Here is a 17,328-nt window from a genome sequence, read left to right on the forward strand (position 1 = left end):
AGAGTCCCTTGAGAAAACTCAAAAATGAACCTAGAACATCTCGTTGTTCCAGAAAATTAAAAAAAAAAAAAAAAAGTGTTTAAGGAATGATGGGAATACATAAAAAAGACATTGAATTCTGGTTTCCACTCAGACATGAAAGAAATTGGAAGTCACCACTCTTGAGGTCCTTATATCAGGAACAAAGTTGAACAAACTAAAAAGCAACAGTTCTTCTTAGATCTGTCAGAGAACTAAGATCACAGAGTAAACTGGTGCCTCCAAAACTGGAGAGACAGGCGAAGAATACAAAGGATCACAGCTTGGTGGGAGCATAAACCAATGAAGCCAAGAACTGGTAGGAAAACTTAACTGTAACTGATTACCTGCCAGAAGCTGAGTGTGGATTAGCTTGATAGTTAAAAACTTTTGTGGATCTAGTTTTAGGAGGGCTCCCACGCTCTTGTGAGTTTTTCTTCCACAGGCTCCACTGGGTTTCAGTTAAGATTGGGAGGCAGGAGGATTTCCTATGTTTTAGTAAGAGGGGAATGGTAACCATTTTGAAATCAGCTCCTAGCATTTTGTCCTCTCCCTCCCTTAAAGAAAAGCTACCAGAGCCTAACCAACTTGGGGACACCCAACTTCCTCTCTAGCCTTGCTGTGTCATCTGTGGATTGGGGAAAAAAAAAAAAAAGTCCAGGAGCACTTTCAAAAGCCATAGCCCAGGGATACAGATCCACTCAAAGACTCAGACCTCATCATTGGATTATGGAGTACTTCCCCTCCTCCCACATTTTACCACTACATCAACAGGGCTCCTGTGTAATAATAAAGGATTAAAGATGAAAGAACTGCAAGGTTTGCACTTTGTTAAAGGAGTTTCTAGGGAGACCCAAGGACAACAAGGGTGTTTGATGAAATTTTAGTTTTTGATATCCAAAGCTACAGTAAAGATAGTCTAACTTCTAGTCAGATATGGCAGAGATTTTGGAACTGTCAGACTGGGAAATCAGTATGCTAAAGGCTCTAATGGAAGAAGTGAACAACATGTAAGAACAGATGGGTAATGTAAGCAGAGATTGAAATTCTAAAAATCAAAAGAAAATAATAGAAATCAAAAACACTGTAACAAGTATAGAATGCCTTTGATAGGCACATCAGGGGAAGAGAGGGAGCAAAAGAAATATTTGAAGTAATAATGGCTAAGAATTTTCCAAAATTAATGACAGACTCCAGACCACCAACCCAGGAAGTGCAGAGGACACCGAATATGACAAACACCAAATCTACACCTTGGACCTATCATTTCCAAACTGCAGGAAACCAAAAACAAAGAGAAAATCTTGAAGGGCGCTAAGGAGAAAAAAAACCTTACTTATACAGAAAGAAGGCTAGGAATTACATTGGACTTCCCTTCACAAACCATACAAGCATAGAGAGTAGAAAGAAATGTTTAGTGTTCAAAGAAAAAAAATCACTAACCTAGAATTCTGTATACATTGAACTTATCTTTCAAAAGTATAAGAACTGTTAATTTGCCTTGCAAGAAATGTTAAAATAAGTTCTTCAGAAAAAAAGGAAAGTTAGTGGAGGGATAAATGGAGGTAAAATAAAACCTTTTATCTTTTTTTAAATTTTATTTTTTAAATTTTTAAAAAATATTCATTTGAGTAAGAGAGAACATGAGTAGGGGAGAGAGACAGAGGGGAAAGCAGACTCTCCGCTGAGCAGGGAGCCCAATGCGGGGCTTGATCCCAGGACTCTGGGATCGTGACCTGAGCTGACGGCAGACACTTTGCCATCTGTGTCATCCAGGTGCCCCCCCCTTTTTTAAGATTTTATTTATTTGACAGAGAGTAAGAGAGGGAATATGAGCAGGGGGAGTGGAAGAGGGAGAAATAGGCCTCCCACTGAGTAGGGAGTCTGATGCAGGGCTTGATCCCAGGACCCTGGGATCATGACCTGATTACTGAGCCACCTCCCAGGTGCCCCAAAACCTTTTATTTTCTTTCTTTAATGGATATAACAGATAATTTCAAAATAATAGGAACAATGTATTGAGTGATCCTAGCTTATAGATAAGTGAAATTTATTTATTTATTTTTTTAAAGATAAGTGAAATTTGATAGCCAGGTCACAAGGGGTAGGAGAGAGGAATTTGGAATACTGTTTTAAGGTATTACCCATGAAGTGCAGTATAATGTTATTTGACAGTGGATATAGATTAAACGTATACAGCAAACTCAAAAGCAACCACTAAAAAAAAATTCACTTTTCTCTTTTAATACTTTAAAGATGGTGCTCCATTGACTTCTGGTTTGCATTATTTTTGATAAGTTTGGCAGTATGTTTTTGTCAAATATTTTGGAGTTCTGATTTTCATGATTTATACCTGCTTTATTCAGGCCCCCATATACCCAACTTTATGCTTAGTAGAACTAAATGGCCATAGCAGTCTGATACTATTGAGTAACTGAACATAAGAATTTTCATAAGAAAATTTCCATTTAATTCATATACAAAAGTTATACAGCGTTTTTGGAGGGGATGGTTTGAGGGGTAGGAGGAGGGTATGCCGCTTCTACTTTTGACAGAGCAAATATTAAGTGCATGTGGTAGGTCAGTTTTAGTTTATTGTCTTAATGTTTTATTGTCTGAAGAAACTTTCTTACATTGACAGTTCTTAATCGTTACCTGTTTTTAGTAATGATCACTATAAGTAGAGCATCTCTCTGTAATTTGACAACATATCTTAATGTGATTAAATGTCTAAAATAATATACTTAGTGCATCATTAAGTGGAAATAGAGATATATAAAGTGGTTTTAGGGACTAATGGTTATATTTCTCTCAACTTAGTCAGAATTTATGTGATGCAAATCAAATAATTCATTTTAATGAGTGCATTAACACTAATGGTATATTCAAAATTAGGTCTTTTCATTAGAGACCTCCAAAATAAAACAGTGAATATGTATGGGCTAAAAAATTATGTAAGAGGTTTATTCAGATACAGTTTACAATTTGCCTATTCATCCAAGTTGTTATCAGTACTTCATTCCTTTTAATGGCTGAATTAATATCCCATTGTATGGATATTCCACATTATATTTATTTATCAGTTGATGGACCTTTATTACCACCTTTTGGCTATTATGACAAATGCTACTATGAGCATTCATGTACAAGTTTTTATGTGGGTGTAAATTTTCATTTATCTTGGGCATATAACTAGGAATGGAATTGCTGATCATATAACTCCATGTTTAATCTTTTGAGGTACTACCAACCTATTTTCCAAAGCAGCTATACCATTTAACATTCTTACTTACCAGCAGTATATAAGGTTTCCAGTTTATCCACAACACTTGTTACGGTCTCACTTTTTCATTATAGCCGTCTAGTAAGTGTGAAGTATATTTCATTGTGGTTTTGATTTGCATTGGTGGCTACTAATGTTTAGCATCTTTTACATGTACTTGCCATTTTTAGATCTTTTTGGACAAATGTCTGTTCAGATCCTTTGCCCATTTTAAAATTGGGTTGTCTTTTTATTACTGAGTTACAAGAGTTACTCTAGACACAAATCCATTATCAAACATTTCTAAATAGTTTCTCTTATTCTCTGTTATCTTTTTACTTTCTTGTAGATAGTTTATTTTAAACTATCATAAAGAACGGTTGCATTGAACGGTTTACTAGATTTGCATTAATTTAATTACCTGTATTTTATTTTATTTTTGTGTCTTTGAAAGAATAGTAACTTTATCTTGATTAGCTATTAATACTGTTTTACATCACTGGATGTGAATCTTCAGATACTAATCAGATTATTAATTTTACTTTAAGACCTTGGATTACTTACCTTTGAATTGAAATACCACATAGATTAAGATTAAGATGACCATTCTGGCTGTAAGGCATCTGAAACTAAAACAATATTTAGGGTTTGGTTTTGTTTTTTTAAGTAGGCTCCACACCCAGTATTGGGGCTTGAACTTAGGAACCTGAGACTGAGCCAGTCAGGTGCCCCAAAACAGTATTTGTTTTATAAGCCAGAATTTTATTTTTAGCAAAGGTTAATAACTAGTTATTTTTATGACATTTAGTCTGAGAGGTATAAATTTTCTTGGAGATTCTGGCTTGAAAACACTGTTAGCAGTTTAATTTTTTAAGGCTAGACTTTTTAGAAAAATGCGATGGTATACCGTACTGTGCAAGCCTTTAAATAGTACCCAAACTGATGTTCCCAGTCACTCTGAAAGTCAAAGTAATTACTGTTTTCCTTTCTGTAGTAATAACTGCAAACTAAATTACACATGAATTTTGGACATGTCATTTCATCACATTCTTGACATATTAATCATAAAAATATTTGTTAATGTTATATTTTGCTGCTTATTAGTTTAGTTAATTAGTCTAATATGGGAAAGTTGATCCTTAATTTAGTCCCTTCTTGTTCCCTTGCAAATAGGGAAGATAGGAGGGAATTATAAATATCTTTGTTAGCTTTTGAGTAGAAATTATAAGGAGGAAAAAATAAAGGCAGTCAAATTTTCTACAAGACTCAGTTGAAAGACCTCTTAAGGAGTTAACCAATATGAAAAAGATGTCCTGTTGGTTCTCCAACAATAAATTCTCAGTTCTCTGACATCAGCTATAGATGTTCTGTAATTCAACTCAATTATGACACTACCTGAAATTAATCAGACCCCCACAGGGTCTGATCTCTGATCAGTTCCACAAGATCACCCCCACTTCAGATGCCAGCCCCAAAAGGATACCCAGGCTGCCTGTACTTCTGCCTAGCCAATTGCAAATTGAGGGATTCTCTCAACCCTCCCTACCCTCAGTTCAATAAATTGCTAGAACAATTTACAGAACTCAGAAAAATGCTATATTTATATAATTTATTATAAAGAATACAAGTAAACAGCCAGGTGAAAACATACATAGGGCAAGGTTCAGAACGGTCCTAAGCTCAGCTATTTCTGTGGAGTCAGGATGTACCACCAACCAGGAAGGTTTCCCAAACCTCATTGTTCCAGAGTTTCTGTTGAAGTTTCATTACAAAGTCAGGATTGATTAAATCATTGGCCATGGGTGATTGAACTAAACTTTTAAGTCTTCTTGCCTCTCTGGAGGTGAGGTGGCAGGTAGGGAGTGGGGTTGTGGAATGAGACATAAAGACCATGTATATATATTATGTTGCATACACTTAGCCAGTGTGGATCAAACACCCCCTGTATTCTAGGTATTGAGGATAGGAAGAATAAGAAGACATGCATGTGTTCATGGAACTCACACTGTAGGTGTGGAGACAGAAACAGTGAGGTTGCATAAGTGGGAATTGGGTTCTGAGGCAAAGTTATGAGGTTAAAACCTTTTTTTAGAATTGGGCAGAATTTCCCTTAACACTCTCTTAAACTGTATGAATTCTATCACACTTTCTTAATAAGTCCAGCAGCTTAATTTTCCTTATTTACAGACACAGACACTAATCACTTTCCCTCAGCTGAGCTCTAGTTGAAATAGTTGGCCCATAAGCAGGGCCATGTTTAATGAAAATCTATGAACTGTATCGTTTAAACAGAATCACACTTAGTTGGCACTTTCAGTAGGAGGTGCTTCCACTTTAGAAATACAAAGGAACTGAAACTAAGGAATAACATTTATATACCCTATCTCATGATACTAGGTCATAAATTTATTGACTGGGCATACTGACACGATTCAATTACATTCTCCTTGTCATTCTCTTGATCTGCCTCTCTACCTGAGTCTCTTTCCATCCCCCTTGATTCCTTCCTACCAGTAAATGCACATATGATGTGATTCCACTGTACGTAAACAGTGTAAATTCATAAATATAATAGATTTATAAAAGTGCTCTGAAGACATAAATGAGGAAACAAGTTGTGCACTTAAGTTTTGTAGGTAAAGGAAGGTGTATACAGTTGAACTAAACAAGGGAGCTTGTCCTTAAAGAATGAGAATAGGAGTTATGGTATTTTCCATCTAAATACTAATATTTTTTTATTGTCTTCAAACAGTTCTTCACATCAGCCATTTTCCTATTTCTTCAGTGATGATTATTCTGGTAATAGAGTATATTAATTAATTCAAGGAAATAAATTGAGCATGTTTGACATGACTGAGGCAAAGGATTCTAGTCCTCCTAATTTTTCTTTGGTTTATGATGCTTCTGTAAGTTCTCATTTTCATAGTACCCCAAATTGTACTGGCAAATGTGAAATGGGAAAATTGATACTCCCCATTGAGTTGAGGGCTATAGGGCAAGATATAATGTGTCTTCGACTACCTACCAGTTCTGGGTAGTTTTATATCTGCCATTTTGTTACTGTTTTCTCTGTGTCTTATGCTCTTGTTGTTTTATTCCTTTACTGTAGTCTTCTTTTATGCTAAATAGGTATTTTCTGGTGTGCTATTTTAATTCCATTTTTCCTCCTCCCTCCCTTCCTTTCTCTCTCTACCTCTCTCTTTCTCTTTTAGTTTTCTTCATGGTTACTCTGGGTATTCCATTTAACATGTTAATTTAAGACAGTTTGGACTAATCCCAGTTTAATTTTCATGCAGGCATACTTCATTATGCTTCACTTTGCTGTGCTTTGCAGGTACTCTTTTTTTTACAAGTTAAAGGTGTGTGGCAACCCTGCATCAGGCAATTCAGTCAGCATGATTTTTCCAACAGCACTTGATAACATAGTGTCTGTGTTACATTTTGGTAACTTGCCGTGTTTTGTACTTCCATTATTATATTTGCTATGGTTACCTGTGATCAATGATTATGACTTGCTGAAAGCTCAGATGATGGTTAGCATTTTTTAGGAAGAAAATATTTTTTAATGTGTGTATATCATTTTTTAAACAATGTTATTGCACAACTAGTAGACAATTATAGTGTGAACATTATAGTATGAACATAACTTTTATATGTACCAGGAAACCAAAAAAGTTCATTTGACTCACTTTATTGCAATATTTGTTTTATTGCAGTGGTCTGGAACTGAACCCACAATATCGGTATGCCTGTAGTACATAAAAACTTTGCTCCATTATAACATTATTTATATAAATTATATCATTACACGTTATAAGCCTATCAACACAATTATATAATTATTACTTTATGCAACTGTCTTAAATGACATAGGAGAAGGAATTACAAAATACATGTTTATTATCTTTTGTATTTACCTATGTAGTTATCTTTATTGATACTCTTTATTGCTTAGTGTGGATTTAAGCTACTCTCTATTGTCCTTTTATTTTAGTCTGGAATGAGAGTCCCATTAGTATTTCTTGTAGCTCAGCCCTGCTAGTGACAAATTCTCTCAATTTTCATTTAGCTGAGAGCATCTTAATTTCTTCTTCCTTCCTACCTTACCCAAAGGGAGAGGAAAGGAAAGAGAATCTCAAACAGACACCTCAGTGCAGACCCCAGTGCAGGGCTCGGTCTCATAACCCTGAGATCACAACCTAAGCTGAAGCCAAGAGTGAACTGTTTTACCCACAGAGCCAGCAGGTACCCCTCTTCTTTGAAATATTTTTAATAGCTGGTTTAAAGTCTTTGTCTAATAGGTTGAATGTCTGGGCTTCTTCAGAGACAGTTTTATTGACTCCTTTTATCCATGCTTCTCTTTATCTTACCATTTTTTATTGAAAACTAGACATTTAAAATAATTTGACAGGACAATCCTATTCTTCCCTATCCCCAAGATTTATTATTGTTTTGTTGTTAGTTATGTTGTTTGTTTCTTTAGTGACTTGTGTGGATTATTGGTCATTTAATGATTGACCAGGGATTTCTTTAAATGCAGTGAGTTAATAGGTCTCTTTCCACCTTTTGTTCAGGGCCTCTGTGTATTTGCGTTTTGGTGCAGAGCCTCAAGGTCAACCATAGTGAAAGATTAGGGCCTTCTCATCCCTTCCTGAGAATGCACGCAGCTCCATACATGTGCATAACCTTCTAAATTTCAAGAACTATGTCAGAGCCTTTCAAGTTCTTACGGACATTTCAGTCCTGAGCTTTTCCTTTTTAAGGTTTTTGTTCAGCCTCTTATTAGGGACCACTGGTAAAACTCCCTCAAGCAACTGTGATGTTAAACAGTTGCTGCTGATTCTTTTCCATAAAGATGCTGCAGATAGTACTATACACAGAGAGTGAGCTCAGAGTCTGATCAAATACAGTACTGAGAATGGAGCTTTTCACTTTTGACCAGGCAGGTCAAATAGTGACAGTTTTCTGGTGATCAGGCTTTTGGGGAACTGCAAATCTATTTTGGTCCCTCCAGTGCCTGCTTGGCTATCTGTTTTCACAGCTGCTTTGGAGCTAGGGCCGGGGGGTGCTGGGGGTGAGGAGATTGGATTAGGGTAACTTAGAATTCCACAACGCTTGCTGTTCTTGCTAAGATTCAACTGGTTTTCTTGAATAAACATGTGTTGGATTGTCACAGGCCTTTTAATTTCTTTACCAAAGGCTGAAAAAGGTGACAGAATTTCCCAGTGTTCTTGTTGCTATTACTGAGGAACAGGCTTTTAAAGGTTCTTTGTGTTTCTTGCCATTTCTGTAGACATTTATGCACGTCCTTCTCCCAGTTTCTGATCCAGCCTTTCATTGCTTGTGTTTCTCTTACACATTTCTCATGGACCCTTGGAGCTTTGTTTCCGCGGCTAACATACTTATATTTTCAAGTATTTGCTGTTACTACTCTTTCTTGCCTGGCAGCCCTTTCAGGGAGTCATTCTTTCATATCCCACACAAATCAAAATCCTTTATTCCCCCCTTAAATATTACTATTCCTCAAGTTTCTGACCTATGCCCCTTCTTTTGTCTGTGTATTCTCTTGAGCATTTTTACCCATCTGTTATTCAGACTCCCAAATATGTCTTCTCTACCCAGATCTTGCTCTTAAGCTCAACATCTGTGTACCTCTCTCTCTTAAGCTCAACATCTGTGCTTAATATAAATCTCCATTTGGAAATTCTATAAACATCTGAAATTCCACAAGTTCAAAATAGAAATCAGCCTATTCTTCTTTCTCAGTTTTCTCTGAATGACATTTACATCTATCCAGTTGCCTAAACCAAAAATTTGCATCATCCTTGATTCTTTCTCTTTTACTGTACTCCCAAGTTCTAGTCAGTTACCTCTAAAATTTTTTGTGCCCTCATTCCTTCTTGATGCTTTCTTCATCTCTGCTGACTCTCTCTTCTGTATTACTCTAGCAGCCTCCTAAACTTAATTTCCTATTAAAACTGTCCCAGGGGGGTGCCTGGGTGGCTCAGTGGGTTAAGGCCTCTGCCTTCGGCTCGGATCGTGATTCCAGGGTTCTGGTATCGAGCCCCGCGTCGGGCTCTCTGCTCAGCGGTGAGCCTGCTTCCCCCCTCTCTCTTTCTGTCTGCCTCTCTGCCTACTTGTGATCTCTGTCAAATTATAACAAAAACAAAAACAAAAAAAACTCTGTCCCTAGCTTCTCTCACAATGTGCCCACAAGGGAACTTTATAAAATGCAAATCTACACAGATCACAGAATATACACACACTCTCACACTTACATATGCATACTTGGCCTTTCTCTCCATTGCACTCTTTGCTCCTTTCTAACTACATTTTTCCTGTTCCCAGACCATGTGTATTCTCATTTGCTTTCAGATTTTTTGTATATACCACAACATTCTGTCTTTGTTCTTCCGTTGCTTCCTCTGGAAAGCCTATCCATAGTCTTACAAATCTGAGTCTTTTGGATATAGATTTGCTGTACTGTAATTGCCTATTGACTCATCTTTATCTCTGTGTAGAACATAAAAAGTTCATGAATTCGGAGACTGTGATTATGAGCAGCCTATGATCTAATACCTAATGGTGGACTTTGACAAAGTATTTGAAGACTAAAGAATTTATGTCTACATTTATGAATGAAAAAACCAATCATGTTTTACACTGGAAATACAAAAATAAATTAGACAAATGCATAAATAGGCCTTTGAGACATCTGGTTCTTGGGGGATATAGTTCTGTTAGTAATGTGGGATTATAACTTTAAACCAATGATTTTTTTTTTTTTAAGATTCTATTTATTTATTTATTTATTTGGGGCAAGGAGCAGAGGGAGAGGAACAAGCAGACTTCATGCTGAGCAAGGAGCCCAATGCAAGGCTCAGTCCCATGATCCTGAGCCAATATCAAGAGTCCAGCTGCTCAACCAACTGAGCCACCCCAGTGCCCCAAAGCCAGTGATTCTAATAAAGCCATGTATACTTCAGTCGAAGAAATAAAATAGCATGAATAAATGTGAAGCCCCAAAGCATTATTTACAATGGAGAATATGAAGAGAAACTGTTTAACAAAGTTATATACATATGCCCTTTGTAAAGTTAATTATCATACTTAGTTTTTTGTTGTTCTTGGTAGTGTTTTTTTCTGTAAAGATTTTATTTATTCATGAGAAAGAGAAGGAGAAGCAGGCTCCCCACAGGGAAGGGAGCCTGATGTTGGACTCAATCCCAGAACCCTGGGATCACAACCTGAGCCAAAGACAGATGCTTAACCAACTGAGCCACCCAGGCACCTAGTGGTGGTTTTTTGTTTGATTGTTTTAATTTCTGGGTCATTTAAAAGCAGATGACTTCTTCCTACCTTTCTCTTAAAGAAATTGGAAATTGAAAATTTCCAAAATATATATAAGCAAAAAGAAGATAATCAAATCATTATCTTGTTTACTGTGGTAAAGATATGTTTATAATTGAAATAAACCTGAATATCACCTGAAATAAATATATCATAAACATCTCTTCACACCAGGAAATATACTTCAACACCATCTGCTGCTGAGGTTGGCAAACTTTCTATAAAGGGCCATATAGGGGGCACCTGGGTGGCTCAGTGGGTTAAAGCCTCTGCCTTCAGCTCAGGCCAGGATCCCAGGGTCCTGGGATCAAGCCCTGAATTGGGGGGTCGGGGGGTTTCTGCTCAGCAGGAAGCCTGCTTCCCTCTTTCTCTCTGTCCCTGCTGGCCTCTGCCTACTTGTGATCTCTGTCTGTCAAATAGATAAAATCTTTAAAAATAAAAATAAAGGGCCATATAGTATATATTTTAGGCTCTGGGGGCTAGAAGGTCTCTGTTGTAACTACTCAACTCTGCTGGTAGCAAAGCAGCAATAGACTATTCCAGATGTGGTGTGTTACGATAACTTTGTATTTATAAAAACAAGCAGTATGTGGAATTGGTATGAGAGCCATAGACATGATACAAATTTATCATAATTTAATTTATCTCCTATTTTTGGAAATTTGTAATGTCTTCATTTTATTTACTGTTGGTAATACTGTCTTAACATCCTAATATCTAAATCTTCATGTACATTCTTGTTTTTTTCTTAGAGGATAATAGATGATAGAACACTTAGTGTTGCTTGGTTCATTTTGTGGGAATGTGAGAATGGGGAAAGAAAGAATAAAACTTTAAAGAGAAGCAAAGAAAGAAAAAAAAAAATAAAGAGAAGCAAAGAAAGACTTTGCTTAGAGGGACACAGATTGAGGTAATGACAATGATATAAAACTTTAAAAATAACAAAAATTCCATAAATACACATTTTCCTTTTCATATACCAAGCTTTTCTATTTAATAGCTCTGTAGAGTTTTTAAAAAAATCGTATGTATATTGAGTTTGAAATTTGGGAGATGGGTTGCAAGTTACAAAATAAGCATTTCTTATTCAGTCTCCTAGTATCCTCTTAGGCCAGCATGGTTTTGATTGTGGTGACCAGTCAGCTTATTTTAAAAAGAAAAAAAAGATGTTAAGCTTTTCTGTTCTAGGTGATGAAGTCTCATCAGTTAGCGTGGGGATTGGCAAACTACTATCCATGGACCAAATCCTTCTCACTACCTGTTTTTATAAATGGATTCTTATTGGAATAGCACAGCCATGCCTGTTCACTTATGTATTTCTGTGGCTGTTTTCAGACTACAGTAGCAGAGTTAAGTAGTTGTATCAGACACGGTATAGCCCATAACGTCTAAAATATTTACTATCTGCTACTTTACAGAAAAAAAATTTGCAGACCTCAGAATTAGAGGAATGGTATTTGTTAGTCTTTCTGCTTATCAAAAGTGTATCTACAAAAAAATACAGGTAATTTTTCTGTGGGTAAACTAATAAGAATTTAGATGCACAATTTAAGAGACCAAATTAAGAGACCAAATATAGGCACTTAAAATGGAGGAGAAAATATGGGGAAATGACATAAGAAATGCTGGAATACAGAGGTCTTAATGTGTACTGTACATCTAAATTCCTAAAAGATGAGATTCACAGTACCCGAGTACTGGCTGTTACAGAGGCATCCACCTTAGTTACAGAAGCCCTCCTTACGCAGAATTGCAAAGTAGCCACCTTCACACGGTTTTGCCATGGTGTCTTTAAAAATCAGCAGTTATGCTATGACAGGTCTCTGTGGAGCTTTCCTGGAACAACTTTATTGCAGTTTTTGAAGTAGACAACATCAGTCAAATTGGAAAACCCAAATTCTAAAAATTTTTGAAACCTGTGTGTGTAGACTTATTCTCCCAACAACAGTCTTTATCCTAAGTTTGCTGCCTTAATTCAGTTTGACATGACAATAAGAGGGGACATTCAGAAATTAGGAAGATAAAGAATGCCAGTTGCTTGCTTGCTTTGGATCCACATGTACTTAGACATAGCTTATTATTCTTAACCTTCGAAGAATCCTAGATCATTTAGCAGGGTTTCAAAGTAGCATAGCTTTCACTAATTTTATATAAACGTTCTTTAAAAGAATCCTGTGTGTGGAGCTCTTTGGAGCATAGTGAAAAAGCTTCTGGATTGAAGTCACGAGTTGTTCAACTACGCAACTAACTAGATGTTGCAAAAGCCCGAATGTGCAGTACAAGCTTCCTAGCTCTGGACTTATATTACGAGAGAGAAACCATTAATTAAATGCTTAAGTCACTGATTAGGTTTCTCACAGCTGAATCTAATCCTGACTGATGGAGGTGGAGCAGAATAGTTTTATCTTCAAGGTACTTTATGTATGTGTGGCCCCACACTTGTGTGGTGTAGAGCTGATGGACGGAAGTCTATAGAAGTGGTCTGTATCTTGTTAAGATAAAGCAGTGCTGTTATGGAACTGCAAATTTTACTATAATAAAGGACCTGTTGCCAAAAAGAAATGGAATCTCACATTGATTTTTACACATTTCTAATTCCTAGTTTAACTTTCTGAGTTTCCTATTCTGTCTTGTTTCTCATCATTTTCTTTTCTGTGATACTCATTCTATATTAGAACCATTAAGTGCAATGCCAAGAATTCTTGTGCTGTTTTCAGGAGGTTGTTCTTGAGGAAAGGTGTTAAGGCACTGAGCCACCCCTAGTTGCTGGAGAACCAGAGGGAGGTACATCTGTGTTGATGTAATGACTGCAGCTTTGCATGGGACTTTGGGTTAGTCAGGGTAGGAAAGTGCAGTAAGCTGGGGACTCTTCCCAACACCTATGTCCCCATATAACTGTAATCCTTAGATGTATCAAAGTCCCTCTGTTTTCATAGATTTTTTTTCCCCAAGATACTCAAGGCTTTTACATCATTCCTTTCTCATTAAGCAGTTACTCTGTTTTACTGAGGGTTTGTTCATCCATTTAATAAGTTTTTTTTTTTTTTTTTTTTTTTTTGACAGAGAGAGATCACAAGTAGGCAGAGAGGCAGGCAGAGAGAGAGAGGAGGAAGCAGGCTCCCTGTGGAGCAGAGAGCCCGATGCGGGACTCGATCCCAGGACCCTGAGATCATGACCTGAGCCGAAGGCAGTGGCTTAACCCACTGAGCCACCCAGGCGCCCCCATTTAATAAGTATTTATTAAGCACATAAACTGTGCTTTGTGTTCGGTCCTGGGGATATTATGATCATTCAAACACAGCACCAGTTGCAAAGAATTTTCAAATGGGAGAGTCAGATAAGAAAACAGGCATTTACATTACAAAATAAGAACTGAAGAGTTAAGGATTAAGGAAGCTGACATTAGATAGAAACAGCATGGTTAAATGAAAAGAGCGTTGATTTTAGATTTTATTGATCTGCTTTTAAATTTTGATTCGATTACCTAGTATGTATGTGATTTGGGGAAAGTTAAGCTTTGTGATCTTGCGAGGTTTTTATATGTTTTAGAACTGAATATATGTGAAGTACCTAGTTCAGTGCCTGCTGAATAAATTATTTCTGCTTTATTCCTAAGTCATATACCACAAATTATTGTAGCTTCAAAGCTGTGAAATAGAAAGATAATGTCTTTATGCCCGTACTTCACAGGAGATATGAAAAGTGGGTATTTAAAAAAAAAAAAATTCTGTGAACTCTGAACACCTTCCCTATAAAGAAACTTGTAGAAATCAATCCAAATTTCCATTATTGAGATATACACACTGTAAAACTAGTATCTTAGTAACTTAGAAACTTATAATTCTTTTTTTGTTTTTTTAAAGATTTATTTATTTGAGACAGAATGCACAGTGTTCAGGGGCAGAGAGTCTTAAGCAGACTCCACACTGAGCATGGAGCCCGACACTGGGCTGGACCTCATGATCCTGAGATCATGACCTCAGCTGAAAGCAAGAGTCAGACACTCAAGCAACTGTGCCACCCAGGCACCGCACTATTACACTACTTCTGTAATCACTGGTCTTAGATTTATTTGTCAACTTAAAAGAGGATACTTTTCTGTCTCCCCATCTTCCTTACCCCCATAGTTTAGCATTGCCACATGCTCTTAAACAAATTGTGGTTTATGTCCTGAATGGTAATGGATGTAACATTTTTCATGAGATATTTAAAAAGCATTGTTAAAATTTAGCTTTTTTTTTTCTCTTCAGAGAATTAAGAAATTGCAGTATTTAGTAGATATAATCAGATTTGAAATGAAACAAAATAATCAAGAATTTGCTTTTAAGTGGAAAGGTGTTTTTTTTTTTTTCCCATTCCTTTGAAATTAAGCAACATAACTGCTGCTAACAATAAAAACTGGTCTAACAGCAGCACAATTTATAGTTCTTCAGAAGTGTGAAGTTGGTAGTTGAAATCCAAATACTACACTTGAGAGGAGGGTATAGATTTTATTCCATTGTGTGACTGGTCTTTCTAATTTTGCTCTGCTGTATGTAATAACTGCTCCAGATTTATTTGTTAATTCTGTTATAGCTGTACCTTAAAAATAAGATAAATACATCAACAGAACATAGACCTACTTTCTGTGTGTTTTATATAAATCATTCTAAATTATAAATAGAAAAAAAAAAAAAAGCAAACAAATAGTTAACCTTCCTGCCAAAAAAGGAAAAAACCCCGTGAAGCAGAGTGGAATAGGGATGGGGAAGAAGCCTAAGGATCGTGTTGGCAGGGCAGTACAGTGATAGTGACGGCATGAAAGAATGGATATGTTCTGCCATCACTGCCATTCTCCCTGTTTGAAGTAGACAAATGGTATGTACCCAAGGGGACCTAGGGACAGTGCTCTGAGGACAGGAACCACTTCTCTACAGCCCTGCCAGATTCATGAGAGTAATGGTGCATCTGTTTTTTGTTGTTGCTGTTGTTACTTAACCTTGTCATGGATACATTACTGTTTCTGTGGCACTTCTTTTGTGGGTTCTTACTCATACTACTTTCTTTTTCATAGCTAACCCTGACTGTCTGTTGGCAGGTCAGCCCCGTTTACCCCTTTTGCACCTTGCCCGATAGAACGGCTTCCTGGGAAGTGTGCATGCTTGTTTTTTCACCTCTCATTGTGTTTCCCCCTCGTCCCACTCCACCAAATGCGCAGTTTAGATATCAAGAGGTCCGTTATGGACAAAATATCTGTAGAGGTTTTCTTTTGCTTTGTTTTTGTCATTTTTGGTTGTTGTTACTGTTTTTTTCCTAATAGCAAAATTTTATTATTACTCTTCCCCAAAATCCCTTCCACACCCTTATAGCAAAATTCCACATACTGGAACTGCTTTAACCCTCTCTTTTCTCCCAGAGCAGTCGCTGTCTCAGGGAATTCTCTTGTTTGAAAACCTTTATGCCAAGACAGGCATGCACTGATTTATTTAAAAAACTTTCAGTGAGTTTCTGTAAGATTCATAACACTGTGCTAAGTGGTATTATTATAGGGCGATTGAGTGAAGTATGTAAAACCAGTGAGATTTTGCGGGTAAAATACTCAAACATATTTTCACCAAAACTAATATTTCAGTCATACTATAATGCTTATGTTTATAAAATGCTTCTAAATGTTCTGTTGTAAAACACAGTTAATATAGGTGGCTTTAAATTATGGGTTAATTTTTTTCAACTCTTATCCTAGATAAGCTGTATTGTCATTAGAACATTTAAATGATTTGCTTTCTGAGCTTGTAATGTTAAAATTTTAAAATACATCTCAAGACTAAACTTTATAATGTGTTACATTTTTAGGTCAGAAGACATGTCTTCATCTGCATGGCATCTTTCCTTACCTCTATGTGCCATACGATGGTTATGGACAGCAGCCAGAAAGCTATCTTTCTCAGATGGCATTCAGTATCGACAGAGCACTTAATGTGGCTTTAGGCAATCCATCTTCCACTGCTCAGCACGTGTTCAAAGTGTCATTAGTATCAGGAATGTAAGTATATGTTAACTTTTTAAATTTCTTTATTTGTATTTCTAGTACCATCCCAAGTAAAGAAAACCTGTCTGATTCAGAGATACTGTTTATTTTTCTTTTACTTCTAATCTAATGGAAGTAAGGCAAATTTTATGCTGTTTTTTTTTTGTTGTTGTTGTTGTTTTAAGATTTTATTTGTTTGTCAGAGAGAGAGCACACAAGCACAAGGAGGCAGAGTGGCAGGCAGAGCAGAGAGAGAAGCAGGCTCCCCACTGAACAAGGAGCCCGATGCAGGACTCAGTCCCAGGACCCAGGATCATGACCTGAGCTGAAGGCAGTGGCTTAACCAGCTGAGCCACCCAGGCATCCCTATGCTTTAATTTTTTAAAGTAAATTTTTATTGCAGTGAAAGATGGTTTAACCTTTTCCATTTCTTCACTTCTTAGAACTGTAGAATTTCATGTGATTTATTTTAACATATTTATTGAGCATCTTCCATTTGCTAGGCACTATTCTAGGTGCTTGGGATATATTGGTGAACAAAACAAAGATCCCTGCCCCCATGGAGGTTATATTTTAGTATTTGGAAACAGAACATAACTTAAAGATATGACATAAAATAAATATTTATTACATGATAGTGCTATGGAACAAAGATGTAGAGTAGTATCTGATGGATTAGTAGTATGGGGTA

The 17,328-nt window shown here is 36.6% G+C and overlaps 1 protein-coding gene across 5 annotated transcripts in view; it reads left to right on the plus strand.

Annotated features, from left to right (window-relative positions):
* REV3L (REV3 like, DNA directed polymerase zeta catalytic subunit) overlaps positions 1 to 17,328 on the plus strand; it is a 186,737-nt gene that overhangs the window by 36,564 nt on the left and 132,845 nt on the right. For all 5 annotated transcript variants that reach the window (XR_014312147.1, XM_082731928.1, XM_082731926.1 and 2 more), the window contains one exon: positions 16,463 to 16,652. Coding sequence is in view for 4 of the 5 variants with exons in the window: in XM_082731926.1 (XP_082588052.1) it covers positions 16,463 to 16,652 (190 nt within the window). In the remaining variant the exon portion in view is untranslated. The remainder of the gene's footprint in view (positions 1 to 16,462; positions 16,653 to 17,328) is intronic.

Source organism: Mustela nivalis (genome assembly GCF_964662115.1).
Source record: "Mustela nivalis genome assembly, chromosome: 5".
NCBI classification, from domain to species: Eukaryota; Metazoa; Chordata; class Mammalia; order Carnivora; family Mustelidae; genus Mustela; species Mustela nivalis.